The sequence below is a fragment of the Callorhinus ursinus genome, unplaced genomic scaffold (genome assembly GCF_003265705.2).
Source record: "Callorhinus ursinus isolate GAN/ISIS: 27379988/994484 unplaced genomic scaffold, GSC_fseal_2.0 scaffold17, whole genome shotgun sequence".
Lineage (NCBI taxonomy): Eukaryota > Metazoa > Chordata > Mammalia > Carnivora > Otariidae > Callorhinus > Callorhinus ursinus.
Window position 1 is genome coordinate 36219524 of NW_027397079.1, and position 20600 is coordinate 36240123.

At 36.8% G+C, this 20600-nt stretch overlaps 1 protein-coding gene across 1 annotated transcript in view; it reads left to right on the plus strand.

Annotated features, from left to right (window-relative positions):
* Positions 1-20600, plus strand: part of LOC112834434 (disintegrin and metalloproteinase domain-containing protein 5-like) — a 137061-nt gene that overhangs the window by 66225 nt on the left and 50236 nt on the right. The window contains exon 13 of the mRNA XM_073902638.1: positions 10902-10997. Coding sequence (XP_073758739.1) covers positions 10902-10997 — 96 coding nt within the window. The remainder of the gene's footprint in view (positions 1-10901; positions 10998-20600) is intronic.

Consider the following 20600-nt stretch of genomic DNA (forward strand, 5'->3'; position numbering starts at 1 on the left):
TATAATACATTATATATTGATGTGTATGTGTATTATAAATATGTAAAAAATATATATATATATATTTAATGGCACTGGAACACATTTAAAAGAAGAAAGAAACCAGAGGAGAGTTTACTCTTGAAAAATTGCAGCTGGAATTAGTAAGGATTGTGAGTTTATGTCTTTCTAGCCTAAGAGTGCTCCTCTACTTCCACAGCTGTGGCAGAATTAAATAGCTGTGGAAAATTGCAGCTCTACTGATTCAGTGTGTGAGAGAACAGATTTCAGAGATGAGAGCCACTGGAAATTTAAAGGGAAAACCCTGAAAGTGAGAGAACTGTGAAAGTGGTAAAACCTAAAATCTGATGATTAATTTTACACATACTTGGCTGACTGTTAAAATATGCATGGCCCAGAAATACCCCATGGGGCAAAAAAGGTAGGGTGAGACCCTTAAAAAACACAGGGGAACCAGGAGAGCCCTGTGAGTTTGAGACTGGGACTGCAACTGGAAATAAAAGAGGAATCTTAAGAAACAAGGAAATTACAGATAGCTTGTACTCTGAAATCTAAGTGCTATCTCTACCTAATCCTTGGCTGAATGTCACACTACATCAGGGAATCAGGCTAAAAATTCAGCCGTTGGAAGCCATATGAATTGACCAGAGATAACTGTGGCACACTGTAGGGGAGATAAAGCTTACAGTTTGTGCCCAGGTACTTAACTCCCTACTAGACAAAAAAAAAAAAAAAAAAAAAAAAAAAAAAAAAATCCAGAAGGACAGCTAAATACAGGCATTATATCATTGTATCTATAATGTTTAACTTATTAGCCAAAAATTGACTACACATTCAGAGAATTAGGAAAATGTGAACTATATTTAAGAAAATATGCAGTTAAGGGAAAATGACTCTGAAAAGTCCAAGATATATTTAGCAGATAAAGACTTCACAATAGTTATTTTGAATATATTAGGAGCATTAAAGGAAATTATGCTGAAATAATTTAAGGAAAAATTATCTTGGTGAGTGAGCAGCTAGAGAATCCCAACAGATATATGTTAAATATAAAAAAATATAAAGTCTTGAAGTGAAAAGTACAACAAATGAAATAAAACAAAAGCAGAAGAATCAATGAACTTGACCAAAAGCAGAATAATCCAATGAACTTGATCAATAGAACAATAAGAACATATAATCTATGGACCAGAGAGGAAAAGAATTGAAGAAAAATAACAAAACCTTAGACAACTGAGAGGAGATATTAAATACCCAATGTAGGTGTAATTGGATTTCAAGATAAATAAAAGAGAAAGTAGGTGGCAGAAAATATATCTGCAGGAATAATGCTGATTATTTTCCAAATTTGAAGGAAAACATTTACTTACAGGTCCAAGATGCTCAGCATTATAACTACAAGCAGATAGACACAAAAAAACCCACTTTTATACACAGATCAATACCCCCCCCAAGTCCCAAGATAAAAAGAAAACTTAATTTGAGCCTAAAAAAAGACACATTCAATACAGGATACAATGATACAAAATATAGCTGACCTATAACCAATAATGAAGGTCAGTTGACTTTGAAATGACAAACTAAAAGTGCTGAAAGAAAAAAAGTCAAGCATCAAGATATCTATACTCAAAGATATTATTCTTTAATATGGAAGCAAATAAAGTCTCAGTTAAGCAAAAGCTGAGACAATATGTCACAGTAAGCTTGCACTACAGAAAATTCTAAGAATTTAAAATGTTTTAGGCTTAAGTGCTAATGCAGTAGATGATCAGTCTGGTCGACAAGAGGATGAACACAGGAATTGGTAAATATGTGGGTGAATATAAATAATTATATGTATGCTTTTTCTTTTCTGCTCTTAATTTTACCAACTACATTGTATACATGCACAGATAGGTAAATACATATACTTATTCACTATGCATTCATATATGCATAATACATATATGTGCATATAAATATGTATTTACATGTATATATATGTACAAATATACATATGGATAGTTATGTTTGTGTTTACGGATGCATATGTATATTTGTGTGTGTGTATCTACATACCTCCATCTATACAATAACAATAACAGCACTAAATATGGAAGGGTACAATGAAATAAGCTGTTGCAAGGCTTCTATAATTTACCTGAAGAAAATCAGTATTAACTTAAGTAGAATATAGTATTTTAAAGATATTTACTGTAGGGGGGCGGAAAAAGATGGCGGAGAAGTAGGAGACCTGGACTTCGTCTGGTCTCAGGAATTCAGCTGAATAGGGATCAAACCATTCTGAACACCTACAAACTCAACAGGAGATTGAAGAAGAGAATAGCAACAACTCTCTGAACAGAAAAGCGACCGCTTACTGGAAGGTAGAATGTGCAGAGAAGTGAATCCGAGGCGATATTCGGGAGGATAAACGGTGGGGGAGGGAGCCTCTGTCGGCCGTTACCAGCAAGTGATAGAGCCGCGGAGCACAAAATCGGAACTTTTAGAAGTTGGCTCTGCTGAGGGATGTTGCTCCAGTGGCTAAGCGGGGGGTGGAACCCTCATGGGACAGTGCGGTCTCAGGACCCTGGGGGTCACAGAAAGACTGGGGGAGCCTGAGTGCAGCAGAGCTCCCAGGTATTGGATCAGGGAAGCCGGCTGCGGAGATGGAGCCAAGGCGCGGGCTCTCAGCTCGGGGTTGCCATAAACCGTGATCCGCGGCACAGTTGGGCCACTGCTCTTCCAGCGGGGACCCAACAAGTGGCAGAGCCGGGGAGACTCCCCTTTCTCCCCCAGGAGGAGTGGCGCGGGAGCTGCCGGGTTTGGAGACTCCACACGGGGTCGGGTGCCAGAGATAGAATGCTCAGTCACAGGCCGGGTGAGCATGGAGTGCGGCTAGACACTGGGGAGACGGGAGTGACTGACTGCTTTCCTCTGGGGGCTCACTGAGGAGTGGGGCCCCGAGTTCTCGGCTGCTCCAGGGCATAGATTGGGAGGCCACCATTTTCACTCTTGTCCTCCAAAGCTGTACCAAAAGCTTGCAGGGAACAAAAGCTCCTGAAAGCAAATCAGAGCAGATTACTTAGCCCAGACGGACAAGAGCAGGGCAATTCTGCCTCCAGCAAAGACATTTGGGAACCACGGCAACAGACCCAACCCCCAAAAGATCTGCAAGAACAGCCAGCCAAGACCAAGTTTACCCATCAATGAGAACGGGAGAACTCCAGTGCTAGGGGAATACTGCACATAGAATCCATGGCTTTTTTACCATGATTCTTTAGTCTTTCAAAGTTAATTTTTTTAACTTTTTTTTTTTGAAATTTTCTTTTTCCCTTTTTCAACCAATGTCTTATCAATCCGTTTTTAAAAAAACATTTTTATTTTTCATTTTTAGAGTCATATTCTATCCCTTCATAGTAGTTACCCTTATTTTTGGCATATGTATATAAGTTGTTCTCTCTTTAAAATTTTGAGATACAGTTTCTTCTAACCGATCAAAATATACCCTAAATCTCTAGTGTATGGCTTTGTTCTAGTCTCATGCCTGATCACATTCTCTCCCTTTTTTTTCTTTTTTTTTTAAATCCTCTTCTTTCTTTTTTCAACCAACATCTTATCAATTCCTTGTATAAAGTTTTTTATAATTTTCATCTTTACAGTCATATTCCATCCCTTCATCATATCAACCCTTATTTTTGTACATATATAAATTTTTCTTTCTTTAAAATTTTGGGAGGTGCTTTCTTCTAACAGACCAAAGTACACCCAAAATCTAGTGTGTGGCACTGATCTATGCACCAGCCTGATCATATTTGATCATATTCTGGTTTTTTTTGTTTAGTTCTGTTTTTGTTTGTTTTTAACTTTTTCTTTTTTATTTCCCTTTTCCCCCAGCTTCAGGTCTTTTCTGACTTGTTTAGGCTATATTTTCTGGGGACGTTGTTACCCTGTTAGCATTTTGTTCTCTCATTCATCTATTCTCACTGGACAAAATGACAAGATAGAAAAAATCAACTCAACAAAAAGAACAAGAGGTAGTACCGACTGCCAGGGACCTACTCAATACGGACATTAGTACAATGTCAGACCTAGAGTTCAGAATCATGATTTTAAAGATACTAGCTGGACTTGAAAAAAGCATGTAAGTTATTAGAGAAACACTTTCTGGACAAATAAAAGAACTAAAATCTAACCAAGTCAAAATGAAAAAGACTATTAATGAGGTGCAATCAAAAATGGGGCTAACTGCTAGGATAAATGAGGCAGAAGAGAGAATCAGTGATATAGAAGACCAAATGATGGAAAATAAAGAAGCTGAGAAAAGAGATAAACAACTACTGGGTCATGAGGGCAGAATTCGAGAGATAAGTGATACTATAAGATGAAACAACATTAGAATAATTGGGATCCCAGAAGAAGAAAGAGAGAGAGGGGCAGAAGGTATATTGGAGCAAATTATAGCAGAGAACTTCCCTAATGTGTGGAAGAAAACAGGCATCAAGATCCAGGAGACACAGAGAACCCCTCTCAAAATCAATAAAAATAGGTCAACAACCCGACATCTCATAGTAAAACTTATGAGTCTCAGAGACAAAGAGAAAATCCTGAAAGGAGCTCAGGAGAAGAGATCTGTAACAGACAATGGTAGAAACATTAGATTGTCAATAGACCTATCCACAGAGACCTGGCAGGCCAGAAAGGACTGGCACGATATCTTCAGAGCACTAAATGAGAAAAATATACAGCCAAGAATACTATATCCAGCTAGGCTGTCTTTGAAAATAGAAGGAGAGATAAAAAGCTTCCAGGACAAACAAAAACTAAAGGAATTTGCAAACACGAAACCAGCCCTCCAAGAAATATTGAAAGGGGTCCTCTAAGCAAAGAGAGAGCCTAAAAGCAGCATAGACCAGAAAGGAACACAGACAATATACAGTAACAGTCACCTTACAGGCAATACAATGGCACTAAATTCATATCTTTCAAAGGTTACCCTGAATGTAAATGGGCTAAATGCCCCAATCAAAAGACCAGGCTATCAGATTGGATTAAAAAACAAGACCCTTTGATATGCTGTCCGCAAGAGCCTCATTTTAGACACAAAACCAACTGCAGATTGAAAGTGAGGGGGTGGAAAACCATTTACCATGCTAATGGACACCAAAAGAAAGCTAGGGTGGCAATACTTATATCAGACAAATTAAATTGTAAACAAAAGAGTGTAATAAGAGATGAGGAAGGACATTATATCCTACTTAAAGGGTTTATCCAACAAGATCTAACAATTGTAAATATCTATGCCCCTAACATGGGAGCAGCCAATTATATAAGGCAATTAATAACAAAAGCAAAGAAACACATCGACAACAACACAATAATAGTGGGGAAATTTAACACCCCCCCCCTGACTGAAATGGACAGATTATCTAAGCAAAAGATCAACAAGGAAATAAAGACTTTAAATGACACACTGGACCAAATGGACTTCACAGACATATTCAGAACGTTCCATCCCAAAGCAACAGAATACACATTCTTCTCGAGGGCCCATGGAACATTCTCCAGAATAGATCACATCCTAGGTCACATCAGGTCTCAACCGGTACCAAAAGATTAGGATTATTCCCTGCATATTTTCAGACCACAACGCTTTGAAACTGGAACTCAAACACAAGAGGAAAGTCAGAAAGAACTCAAATACATGGAGGCTAAAGAGCATCCTACTAAAGAATGAATGGGTCAACCAGGAAATTAAAGAAGAATTAAAAAAATTCATGGAAACCAATGAAAATGAAAACACAACTGTTCCAAATCTTTGGGATACAGCAAAGGCAGTCCTAAAGAGGAAAGTATATAGCAATACAAGCCTTTCTCAAGAAACAGAAAAGGTCTCAAATGCATAACCTAACCCTACACCTAAAGGAGCTAGAGAAAAAACAGCAAATAGAGCCTAAACCCAGCAGGAGAAGAGAAATAATAAAGATCAGAGCAGAAATCAATGAACTAGAAACCAGAAGAACAGTAGAACAGATTAACGAAACTAGGAGCTGGTTCTTTGAAAGAATTAACAAGATTGATAAACCCCTGGCCAGACTTATCAAACAGAAAAGAGAAACGACCCAAATCAACAAAATCATGAATGAAAGAGGAGAGATCACAACCAACACCAAAGGAATACAAACAATTGTAAGAACATATTATGAGCAACTATATGCCAGCAAATTAGATAATCTGGAAGAAATGGATGCTTCCCTAGAGATGTCAACTACCAAAACTGAACCAGGAAGAAATAGAAAACCTGAACAGACCTATAACCACTAAGGAAATTGAAGCAGTAATCAAATATCTTCCAACAAACAAAAGCCCAGGGCCAGATGGCTTCCCAGGGGAATTCTACCAAACATTTAAGAAGAATGAATACTTATTCTTCTGAAACTGTTCCAAAAGATAGAAATGGAAGGAAAACTTCCAAACTTGTTTTGAGGGCACCATTACCTTGATCCCATAACCAAAGACCCCATCAAAAAGGAGAATTACGGTCCAATATCCTTGATGAACATGGATGGAAAAATTCTCACCAAATTAGTAGCCAATAGGATCCAACAGTACATTAAAAGGATTATTCACCACGACCAAGTGGGATTTATCCCTGGGTTGCAAGGTTGGTTCAACATCCGGAAATCAATCAATGTGATACCTTACATTAATAAAAGAAAGAATAAGAACTATATGATCCTCTCAATAGATGCAGAAAAAACATTTGACAAAGTACAGCATCCTTTCTTTTTTTTTTTTAAAGATTTATTTGTTATTTATTTTGAGAGAATAAGAATGAGAGAGAGAGAGAGTACATGAGAGGGGGGAGAGTCAGAGGGAGAAGCAGACTCCCTGCTGAGCAGGGAACCCGTTGTGGGACTCGACCCTGGGACTCCAGGATCATGACCTGAGCCGAAGGCAGTTGCTTAACCAACTGAGCCACCCAGGCGCCCTACAGCATCCTTTCTTGATCAAAACTCTTCAGAGTATAGGGATAGAGGGTACCTACCTCAATTTCATAAAAGCCATCTATGAAAAACCCACAGCAAATATCATTCTCAATGGGGAAAAACTGAGAGCTTTCCCCCTAAGGTCAGGAATGCGCAGGGGTGTCTACTATCACCACTGCTATTCAACAGAGTATTAGAAATCCTAGCCACAGCAATCAGACAACAAAAAGAAATAAAAGGCATCCAAATTGGCAAAGAAGAAGTCAAACTCTTACTGTTTGTAGATGGTATTATACTTTATGTGGAAAACCCAAACGACTCCATGCCAAAACTGCTAGAACTCATACAGGAATTCGGTAAAGTGGCAGGATATAAAATCAATGCACAGAAATCAGTGGTATTCCTATACACCAACAACAAGACAGAAGAAAGAGAAATTAAGGAGTTGATCCCATTTTCAATTGCACCCAAAACCATGATACCTAGGAATAAACCTAACCAAAGAGGCAAAGGATCTGTGCTCAGAAAACTATAAAATACTCATGAAAGAAATTGAGGAAGACACAAAGAAATGGAAAAACGTTCCATGCTCATGGATTGGAAGAACTAATACTGTGAAGTTGTCAATGCTACCTACAGCAATCTACACATTCAATGCAATCCGCATCAAAATACCATCCACTTTTTTAAAGAAATGGAAAAAATAATCCTAAAATTTGTATAGACCCAGAAAAGACCCCGAATAGCCAGAGGAATGTTGAAAAAGAAAAGCCAAGCTGGCGGCATCACAATTCTGGACTTCCAGCTCTATTACAAAGCTGTCATCATCAAGACAGTATGGTACTGGCACAAAAACAGACACATAGATCAATGGAACAGAATCGAGAGCCCAGAAATGGACCCTCAACTCTATGGTCAACTAATCTTCAACAAAGCAGGAAGGAATGTCCATTGGATAAAAGACAGTCTCTTCAACAAATGGTGTTGGGAAAATTGGACAGCCACATGCAGAAGAATGAAACTGGACCATTTCCTTACACCACACACAAAAATAGACTCAAAATGGATGGTTGAAAGACCTAAATGTGAGACAGGAGTCCATCAACATCCTAAAGGAGAACACAGGCAGGAACCTCTTTGACCTCAGCCGCAGCAACTTCTTCCTAGAAACATCACCAAAGGCAAGGGAAGCAAGGGCAAAAATGAACTATTGGGACTTCATCAAGATAAAAACCTTTGCACAACAAAAGAAAAAGTGAACAAAATGAAAAGACAACCGACAGAATGGGAGAAGATATTTGCAAATGACATATCAGATAAAGGGCTGGTGTCCAAAATCTATAAAGAACTTATGAAACTCAACACCCAAAGAACAAATGATCCAATCAAGAAATGGGCAGAAGACATGAACAGACATTTTTCCAAAGAAGACATCCAAATGGCCAACAGACACATGAAAAAGTGCTCAGCATCGCTCAGCATCAGGGAAATCCAAATCAAAACCTCAATGAGATACCACCTCATACCAGTCAGAATGGCTAAAATACAAGTCAGGAAATGACAGAATTTGGCGGGGATGCAGAGAAAGGGGAACCATCCTACACCTTTGGTGGGAATGCAAGCTGGTGCAACCACTCTGGAAAACAGTATGGAGATTCCTCAAAAAGTTGAAAATAGAGCTACCATACGACCCAGTATTTGCACTACTGGGTATTTACCCCAAAGATACAAATGTAGGGATCCGAAGGGATAGGTATACCCTGATGTTTATAGCAGTAATGTCCACAATAGCCAAACTGTGGAAAGAGCCAAGATGTCCATCGACAGATGAATGGATAAAGAAGAAGTGGTATATATATACAATGGAATATTATGCAGCCTTCAAATGAATGAGATCTTGCCATTTGCAATGACATGAATGGAACTAGAGGGTATTATGCTAAGTGAAATAAGTCAATCAGTGAAAGATGTGTATCATATGACCTCACTGATATGAGGAATTCTTAATCTCAGGAAACAAACTGAGGGTTGTTGGAGTGGTGGGGGGTGGGAGGGATGGGGTGGCTGGGTGATAGACATTGGGGAGGGTATGTGCTATGTTGAGCGCTGTGAATTGTGCAAGACTGTTGAATCACAGGTCTGTATCTCTGAAACAAATAATGCAATACATGTAAAAAAAAAAAAGAAGATAGCAGGAAGGGAAGAGTGAAGGGGGGGATATCGGAGGGGGAAATGAACCATGAGAGACGATGGACTCTGAAAAACAAACTGAGGGTTCTAGAGGGGAGGGAGGTGGGGGGATGGGTTAGCCTGGTGATGGGTATTAAAGAGGGCACATTCTGTATGGAGCACTGGGTGTTTTACAGAAACAATGAATCATGGAACACTACATCAAAAACTAATGATGTAATGTATGGTGATTAACATAACAATAAAAAATTTTAAAAAAATTAAAAAAATCCATGAAAAAAATACTGTACGTCTTAGAGCAAATATTGAAAAATTATTCAGAGATATAGCTAAAAAAGCCAATAGAAGATTTACTAGGTAAATATTAAACACATTTCATCAATACAAAATAAGAAGGGAAGAATTGAGGGACAAAAACAAGATGAGATAAATAGAAACAAAGAGCAAAATTAGAAATTGAAATACATTCATGTTAATAATTACATTAAATGTAAATAGGCCAGACACTCTATCAGAAGGCAAAAGTTGTCAGACTAGATAAAAATCAAGAAATAATTGCATGCTATCAATAAGGGATTCATTTTAACCCCAATACTCTGTATCATAGAAAATAATACAATGGAAAAGGATAGAACAAGCAAACAGTAAATACAAGGAATTATAGTAACTATATTAATATATAAAATAAAGATACAGTAATGCTTCAAAATGAAAAAAAGGATAAATACATAAGGAGGATATAACAATAATAAATATATAAACATTTATAAAAAACATTTATGTATATATACACACACATTAAATCTTCAAATTTTATGAAGCAATCACTGGCAGAACTAAAGGGAGAAACTGACAAATCTATCATATTTGGAGATTTATTTCACATCTCTCAGTAACTGATAGAACAACTAGACAAAAAATCAGTAAGGATATAGAAGACCTGAACAAAACTACCTATCACCTTAATAATGATGATATTTATAGGCCACTATATTTAACAGCTTAAATATAATAATTCAATAGAACTTGGAATATTCATCAGGATAGAATATTTGAGGCATGAAATAAATCTCAATATATTTATTTTGTGTTGAAAATTAAATTAGAATTCAAGAATAATATCTTGAAAAGCCCCTAAACATTTGGAAATTAAACTACCACTTCTAAATGACGCTTAGCTCAAAGAAAAATTACAAAAGCAATTTTAGGATATATTTTTAACAGTATGCAAATTTAAACATAACATCAAAATCAATGGGATTCAGGTAAAACAGTGTTACAAGGAAAATCTCTAGCTCTAAATGCTTATATTAAAGAAGAAAGGTCTAAAATAAATTATTTAGAATGCTACTTAAGGTAGCTAAAATATTAGTCTAAGTTAATTTATCTAAAGTAAAAAGAAGGAAATAATGATAAAGATAAAAGTAGAAATTAATGAGATAGAAATCAGAGAATGAAAATCAATGAAAATGAAAGTCAGGGCTTTGAAAATAATCAATATACTTGATAAACCTCTTGCTGTGCTGGTAGAGAAATGAAAGAAAAAAGAAATTCCCAGTATCAGGAATGAAGGAGGGTCCATTACTTACTACACATCCTACATATTTTTAAAATAAGGAATATTAAAAACTACTTTATGTAAATGAATTTGGCAATTTAGATGAAATTGGCAAGTTTCTTAAAAGACATTATCATAACTGATGTGAGAGAAGAGATCATTTGAATTTGTCTATTTGTTTACAGAATTGTACACATAAAGACTGCTGTGATCCTAGAATATGTGTAATGAAAAAGGGTAAACAATGTGGTTCTGGGGAATGCTGCACACTAGATTGCAAGGTAAGAGGCAATCTATTTTATAGTAGCTCAGCATTAAATTTCTTGAAATACTTGTTTCAAAGAGACGAGAAGCATGTCAATACCCTATCAGCCCTTTGCATTCTATTATATCCAAGCACATTGGACCCCTCTTACACTTCAGTCCAGTCAGTAATCTCTTATTTCCAGGACTGTCATGTACATAATGCCTGATGATTTTCTCTCCTGACTTGAATTCCCATCTTTATATCTTATTACAAATCTTTCTTGTATCCATTGAGATATTTCTGCAATCAACATACACCTGAAGCAACCCTCTTAAGGTCTTCTTTTTTTTAATTTAAATTCAATTTGTCTACATGTAATATATTATTAGTTTCAGATGTAGAGTTCAGTAATTCATCAGTTGCATGTAACACCCAGGTCTTATTTTCTAACACCATACATCACATGGGGTCAAGAAGTTAGATTAGTTTTTTGTTTGTTTGTTTGTTTTTGTTAACTAAATTCTCTTCACTGTCTTCTGGTAAAGTCTGCTGTTCCTTTGCGATTCAGTTATTGTTACAATCAACCAATCCCTCTTTATTGAAAGTATCTAAAGAATTCCTGAATAATTGCCCTGTACCCAGAACAATTAACTGGAATCCTAAAGAAAAAAGAAACTCCTGAACAAGGTAAATGGCAGAAGTCCATAAGATTGGAGTAAGAATATGCTTTTATCTTTAAAATTTTTTCCCCAAACTTTATTGAGATATAATTGACATATAACATTGTGTAAGTTCAAGGTGTACAATGTCATGATTTCATATAAGTATATATTGTGAAATGATTACAAGAAGGTTAATGCATACACCTCATTACATAGCAAGAACATTCAACATTTAGTAAGAAACTTTCAAGTGTACAGTATATTATTAACTTTAGTCACTATGCCATAATTAGATCTCCAGACTGATTCATTTTATGGCTGAAAATTTGTATCCTTGACCAACATCTTTCCATTTCCCCCACAGTTTTATTTATTCCTTTCTGATTTGGATGCTTTTTAATTCTTTTTTCTTGCCTAATTGCTCTGGCTAGGACTTCTAGTACTATGTTAAACACGAGTGGTAAGAATGGACAACTTTGTCTTGTTTTTGATCTGACAGGTAAAGATTTCAGCTTTTCACTATTGAAAATTGTTAGTTCAGACTTGTCATATATAACTTTTATTATATTGATATGTTTGTTCTATACCCAAACTGTTGAGAACTTTTGTCATAAAGGTGTGTCGAATTTTGTCAGATGTCTTTTCTGCATCACTTTAGAGGATTACATGAATTTTACCCCTATTTATATTAATGAGGTATATTATGTTTATTGATTCCTGTGTTTTGAATCATCCTTCCATACAGGCATAAATCTCACTTGATCATGGTATATGATACTTTTAATGGATTGTTGAATTTGGTGTGTTAGTAGTTTGTTGAGAATGTTTGCATCTATATTCATCAGGGATATTGGCCTGTAAATTTCTTTTGTTTCTTCCCTTATTTGTCTTTGGCATCAGGGTAAAGTGGGCATTGTAAAATGAGTTTGGGAGTGTTCCCTCCTTTTTAATTTTTGGGAGAGTTGAGAAAGATTAACATTAATTCTTTAAATATTTCATAGAATTCACTTGTGAAACCATCTACTTCTGGTCTTTTCTTTGTTAGGAGCTTTGATGACAAATTCAGTCTCTTTACTTGTGTTTGGTTTGTTCAGGTTTTCCATTTCTTCATGATTCAGTCTTGCTAGGTTGTCTGTTTCTAGGAATTTAGCCATTTCTTCTAAAGTGTTATGCAGTTTGTAGGTGGATAATTGTTATAGTAACCTTTTATGATACTTCATATTTCTATGGTATCAATTTTAGTCTCCTCTTTCTTTCATAATTTTATTTTATTGAGTCCTGTCTCTTTTTCTTAGTTAGTCTAGCTAAAGGTTTGCCATTTTGTTTATCTTTTCAAAACCCAACTCTTGGTTTAATTGATTTTTTTCCCTATTGTCTGTCTGGTCTCTATTTCATTTATTTCTGCTCTGATCTTTGTTATTTCTTTCCTTCTACTAAGTTGGGGGCTTAGTTTGTTTTCCTTTTTTAATTCCTTTAGGGATAAAGTTAGGTTATTTGAGATTTTTTTAATGTAGGCATTTATTGCTGTAAACTTACCTCTTAGAACTGCTTTTCCTATGCCCCTATGTTTTGGTATGTTTTTTTTGTTTTTATTTTTATTTATTTTAAGACACTTTTCTGATTTCCTTTTTTTTCTTCTTTGGTCCATTGGTTTTTCAGGTGTATGGTGCTAAATTGCATGTTTTGTGAATTTTTCAGTTTTTTTCCTGAGGTGTCATACCATTGTGTGTGGAAAAGATATGAAATATTATCTCAATTCCTTTAAATTTCATAAGACTTGCTTTGCGGACCAACATATGTTTTATCCTGGAGAATGTTCCATGTGTGCTTGAGAAGAATGTGTATTTTGTTCTGTTGGACATAATGTTTTATATATGTCTTTAAGGTCCATTTTGGTCTATAGTTTTATTCAGGCCTGCTATTTTCTTCCTAATTTTCTTTCTGATTGATCTATCCAATGTTAATGGTAGGGTATTGAAGTCCTCTACTATTACTGAATTGCTGTCTATTTATCCCTTCAGTCTGTCAATATTTAGTTAAAATTTTAGGCACTCCAATATTTGGTGCATATATAGTTACAAGTGTTATATTCTCTTCACTTTCTTTGTGTGTGTGTGTGTGTGTGTGTGTGTGTGTGTGTGCGTCTGATTTGATTGGAAGTCTATTTTATCTGATTTAAGTATAGCAAACCCTGATGTCTTTTGGTTACCATTTGCATGGAATATATTTTTTTCTTCCCTTTATTTTCAGCCTATGAATGTCCTTAAAGGTAAATTGAGTTTCTTGTAGCCAGCTTATTGTTGGATTTTGCTTTTTATCCATTTTCCACTCTGTGTCTTTTGGTTAGAGAAAATCATTTACACTTAAAGTAATTATTGATAGTTAAGAATTTCTATTGCCATTTTGTTTATCATTTTCTGGGTTTTTTGTTTGTTTGTTTTAGTTCTTTTTTCCCTTTAATCCTCTCTTGCTGTCTTCCTTTGTGATTTATTTTTTTTAGTGGTGTGCTTTAATTTGTTTCTCTTTACCTTTTGTGTGTCTACTGTAGGTTTCTTCTTTTTGATTGTCACAAGGCTTATATAAAACATTTTATAGATATAATAGTCTATCTTTTAAGTTTTTATTTTAATTCCAGTTAACATATGGTGCTATATTAGTTTTAGGTATACAATGTAATAATTCAGTATTCTGATAGTTCCATACATCACCCTGTGGTCATCACAATAAGGGCACTCCTTAATTTCCATCACATATTTAACCTATCGCCCCACCCAGCTCCCCTCTGGTAACCATCAGTTCTTCATAATTAAAAGTCTGTTTCTTGATTTGATTCTCTCCCTTCTTTCTCATCTTTTTTTTAACCTTTGCTTGTTTTATTTCTTAAAGTCCACATATGAGTGAAATCATATGGTATTTGTCTTTCTCTATCTGACTTATTTCACTTAGCATTATACTCTAGCTCCATCCTTGTCATTGCAATGACAAGATTTCATTTTTTTTATGGTTGAATAATATTCTATTGCCTATATATATATGCCACATATTCTTTATCCATTCATCAATAAATGGACACTTAGGCTGCTTCCATATTTTGGCTATTGTAAATAATGCTGCTATAAACATCGGGGTGCATGTATCCCTTTGAATTAGTGTTTTTATATTCTTGGGGTAAATACCCAGTATAGTGCAATTGCTGGATTGTAAGGTATTTTTATTTTTTTTTGTTTTTAATTAAATTCCCAATTAGTTAACATACAGTGTAATGTTAGTTTCAGGCATACAACATAGTGATTCAACGCTTCCGTACAACACCTGGTGCTCATCACAAGTGCAATCCTTAATCCCCATCACATAATGGTCTATTTTAATCTGATAATAACCTATCTTCAATCACATACTAAAGCTCTACATTTTTAATTCTTATTTAATTCCCCCACATTTCGTTCTATTAATATCACACTTTGCATCTTTTTATGTTATGCATCCTTTAACAAATCATTGTAACAATATTTACTTTATAAGACTATTTTCTTTTAACTTTTGTGCTAGAGATAAAAGTATTTTGCCACCATTACAGTATTAGGGTATTCTGAATTTGAGTATATATTTACATTTACCAGTGAGTTTTGTACTTTAAATATTTTCATGAGTTAGTGTCCTTTCTTTGAATTTGATGAACTCCCTGTAGTATTTCTTTTTTTTTTTTTTTGGATGATACAGAAGTTTTAATCCCATCTATAATTTTATCTGATACCATAATTCAATTTAGATATATTGCATAGGATGTGCCAACAATCATATTAATAACCAAATAAACTCCAGGACTTTGTTTGAGTGACCCTTTTAATGGTGAACTCCAGGTCACAACACATTAACTGTCAGTTCAACTATACCAAGGTTTGTGGAGACAATGGCTTCTGTGCCCAAGTGGGTTGCAAATCAATTTTGAATGGAACCTGGTATCATCCTGAAGGAATTCTACCTTCACACTGTTGGGGTAGTATACCAAGATGGCTTCAGAGTAGACTAACTTTACACAGCACACTTTAAAAAAGACACATTTATTCAGCATCATGATCAGACTATTACATTTAGCAATCAACAGCATGAGTGCAAAAAAAAAAAAAAAATCTACATTAAAATCCTTTGTTGGAATGCTTTAAACTTTCCACAGAACAGAAACTAAAATAACCTATTATACAATTAGTCACAAATACAGTCCTTGCCATACACATGAGTATTGTCTAAAACATGTCTTCTTTGTAGCAGCGAGGCCCTGCCACCACTGTGCTTGGCTGAGTTCACAAATCTGTTGTAATCTATAGCTTCCCCGTCACTTCTCTGGCTCTCCTCTCCTGCTAAGCTTTGTTTCCTGGCAATAATTAAAACCTTCTGCCACTGCTGTAGCTACTGCTGCTGCTGGAAACACCATAGCCACCTTGGTTTCGTGGTTTGGCAAAGTATTGGCCTCCACCACCATAGGGGCCAGAGCTTTGCCTCCAAAATTTCCTCCTTTCATGGGTCCAAAATTTGAGGATTGATTGTTGTAATTGCCAAAATCATTATAGCTTCTGCCACCTCCAAAGTTGCTTCTATCATTACCAAATCCGTTATAGCCATCCCCACTGCCACCATATCCACTACCACCTCGACTGCCACCAAAGCCACCTCGACCACTGAAGTTCCCTCCATGACCAAAGTTGTCATTCCCACCAAAACCACCTCCACGACCACCACCATAGTTTCCAGAACCACTTCGACCTCTTTGGCTGGATGAAGCACTAGCCATCTCTTGCTTAGATAGGGCTTTCCTTACTTCACGGTTGTGGCCATTCACAGTATGGTATTTTTGAATGACAATCTTGTCTACAGAGTCATGGTCATCAAATGTTCAAAAGTAAAACCTCTCTTTTTGCCACTGTCTTGGTCAGTCATGGTCTCGATCACTTCAATTTTCCCATACTGTTCAAAATAATCTCTTAGATGATGTTCTTCAGTGTCTTTAATGCCACCAACAAAAATCTTTTTCACAGTTAAGTGGGCACCAGGTCTTTGAGAATCTTCTCTTGAGTCAGCTCTCTTTGGTTCCACAACTCTTCCATCCACCTTGTGTGGCCTTGCATTCATGGCTGCATCCACCTCCTCCACAGTGGCATGTGACAAACCCAAAGCCTCTGGAGCGCTTGGTGTTTGGATCTCTTATTACCACACAGTCTGTAAGCGTTCCCCATTGCCCAAAATGACTCCTCAGACTCTCATCAGTTGTTTCAAAGCTCAAACCTCCGATGAAGAGCTTCTGCAGCTGTTCAGGCTCTTTGGGACACTCTGACTTAGATATGACAGTGGTGGGAGGGGAGATTTTAACGATGCTTACTCGGCGGCATCCACGGGCAGAAAGGAGTAATCTAACGAATGTATCTTCCCTGTAATATTTCTTATAAGACAGATCTAGAGGTGATGAACGCACTTAGCTTTTATTTATCTGGGAATGTCTTTAAATCTCCTTATTTTCTGAAGGACAGTTTTGTGATGAATAGATTTCTTACCCAACATTTTTTTTTCTTTCAGCATTTTAAACTTATCATCTCACTCTCTCTTGGTTTACAAATTTTTTTGCACAGAAATCTGCTGATAACTGTATGTGGATTCCCTTATATGTGATGAGTAATTTTTATCTTCAAATTTTGTTTCAAAAGTTTTCCTTTGACTTTTAACATTTTGATTATAATTTGTCCTGGTCAATCTTAGGTTGTTCTTGCTTGAAGTCATTTTAGCTTTCTGTTCATGTTTGTCTATACTTCTTTCAAAATTTGGGAAATTTTTTATCTGTTATTCTTTAAATAATCTTTCTACTCCTTTCTTTCTTGTTTTCTCTTTCGGGGATCTCACAATATGAATTTAATTGGCTTAACGATGTCCCATACTTCATGTAGGCTTTCTTCACTCTTTTTTCTTTTTGTTCATGTAAATAGTTCATGTTTCAAAGCAACAGTATTCCAGTTCACTTAGTATTTATTTTGAATGATTGAGTCTGATGTTGAAGCCCTTTATTGAATTTCTCATTTCTGTTATTGTCTTACTCAACTTTAGGATTCTCTTTGGTTCTTTTTGATGGTTTTTATTTCTTTATTACTTCATTTTATTCTTACATGTTTTCCTGATTTTGTTCAGTTGTCTATATGTGTTCTCTTGCATTTCACTGAGTTTCTTTAAGATGATTATTTTGAATTTTTGTGAGGCAATTCATAGATCTCCACTTTTTGTGATTGGTTACTCTAGCTTTATTAGTTTGTTTTCATGGTGTCATAGTTGCCTGATTCTTTGTGATCCATGTAGCCTTTGATTGGTATATGGGCATTTAAAAGAGCAAACACCTCTTCCAGTCTCTACAGAGTGGTTTCTGCAGATAAAGATCTATCAATTCCTAGGCTGATGGGATTACCTCCAGAATTGGCAGTTGCTGTGTTAGAGCCAGTTTACAAGGTTTTTGCTGAGTCTGTAGTGGGATTTGCGGTTGTTGGGCTTGTGCCTGGGGCCTGGGTGGGTATGGATCCTGTTTGGTTCCTATATGTGATTGTCTCAAGTACCTTGTTCTGTAGGGTGACAGTAGGACAAAGATCTGCCTCAGGGCCCACAACTGGATGTTTTGACAGCATCCTGTTACCCGTTGTGTGGATGGTTGTGACTCCCACTAAGTTCCTAGGAGGGCTCTTGCCAGATCATTGGGTCGGTCTCTTTGTGGTCAGGGATGGCCCTGACTGTGGCTTTGAATGGCTAGAACTGTGTTCCTCTGCTGTTTCAAGGTCCACAACCAAGATTGAGGTCTGAGGACCTGGCTCTGGAGGCACAGATGGGCATGTCTCCTGCCAGGTCCCTGAGTGGGCTGGACAGCTCTCTGATAATGGCAGGAGGGGCTGGATCCAAGTATAGGCCATTTCAGGATCTTAGGCACAGTCTAGAATGTCTTCTGCTGGGTCCTTGTGTTGTGAGGACAGCTGGCAGGCTATGGCTTGTAGGGGCTGAAGTTGACAATTAGGCACTTTCTGGATCTCCAGGGATACAGACAGGAGTGTATCCTGCTGATTTTCTCATCCAGCAGGACTGCCAGTGGACTGTATCTGTGAGGGGACTGGAGCCAAGGATAGGAGTTTTTCAGGATCTCTGGGAGTACAGACAGGAGTGTCTCCCAACAGGTCCTTCTGCTGGCAGGACTCTTAGTGGATTGAGGCTGGGAAGGGGCTAGCACATAATGTCAGGCCCTTTTTGGACTCCCAACCATAAGTGAGAGAGTTTCCTGGAAAGTCCCAGGGCTGGAAGGACTGCTTGGGGACTGGGACTGGGAGGGAGGCTGGAGCTGATTATAGGGCCCATTCTGAATCTTTGGTGAAGATGGGAGTGTCTCCTCTCAAAAGCCTGTACCAGCAGGATGGTTTTCAGCCTGCTGGTAGGGGCAGGAGCTCAGTCACATGACCCTTTCAAAACAGTCTAACTAAGTTTGTTGTGCTTACCTCCTGGTACTCCTGGACCACAGCTGATTCATGGGCCATTTCAGGGTCTACATCTGGAACTAATGTCCTTGTGCCTCTTACTCATCCATGGGTAGATGTGACGGCTCCTGGGTTCCTTGGCATGTGATCCTTATAGCAGGATCATTGCCACATGGGGCTGAGACAAATCCTTGTGAATGGAGCTATTTCTGGGTCTTTAGTTGGGTCAGGAAGTAGCTGCCTGAGTGAGGGCCTGCCTTTTCAATTTAGCTTTCTTCAGTCCTAGAGTTCACCTGGGTTTCAGTGTCTCCTATTTGGATCCCAGAGCTTTGCTGAAGACACTTTTGTCTGTGGATTGCTGTTAAGTATTGTTGGTGAGGGGAAATGTGAGTAGGGGATTCTTATTTTGCCATCTTGTGACATCATTCTTTGGATGTGCTTTTAAAATTAAGTTGTAGGATCCAGAAGCAATTTCAGGAAACTGTAATTCTCAAAAAATTACAAGGATTGACCTCTTTGAATTAAGACAATGTCATAAGAAGGGAACTGAACACGATAAAGTTAATGGTGTATGAAATAAGCGATGATTACAGAAAAACTAAATTTGCAATTTAAGCATGAAATCAATGCTACTCTTAGTGGATACCCAAATTTCTGTCCCTCAAACTAGTCATAGAGTTGGAAAACAAATATTAAGAAGATAGAGTCAAATGTAAGGATTAGAGCAGAAAGAAAAATAGAGAAAAAGAAAGGACTGAAAACACAGTAAGTTTTCTTAATATCAAAGAAAATTGATGTAATTCAGTTTAATGTGGCAGGTAGACACCACTCTACTTTACTCATATCCTTAAAACTAATGTACAGCAACAATGTGTGGAGAAAACAACCAAAATATACAAATAAAATCTCAGTGAAATTTGGATGAAATAAAAGGTTGACATTAGAAACAGATACTCATTTACAGTTTATTTGCAGCTTGAAATTGTTTATCCACTCACTAATTCAGAAAATATTTTACCCCATACTGAGGGGTATTACAGAGGATTAATCTTTAAACAAACAAATATTTAAAAGATAATTTCAGATAGTGATATGTGATTTAAAAATAAGATAGGGCTGGGGTGCCTGGGTACCTCAGTTGGTTAAGTCTGCCTTCAGCTCAGGTCATGATCTCAGAGTCCTGGGATCAATCCCAACATCAGGCTCCCTGTTCAGTGGAGAGCCTGCTTCTGCTTGTCCCTCTCACTCTACCGCTCCCCTTGCTGTTCTTTCTCTCTCTTTCTGTCAAATAAATAAAGTCTTAAAAAAATAAAAATAAAATAGGGCAAAAGAATAAAGACTGAGTGAGGGTGTATTTTAGTCAGGGTAAACAAGGAATACCTCTCTAAGGGATGACATTTGATCTAACACCTTAGTGACAAGTAGAAGTATTGGTATAGATGATTCAAACAAAAGACAAGTAATAAAAAGATTCTGAGAATGGGAAAT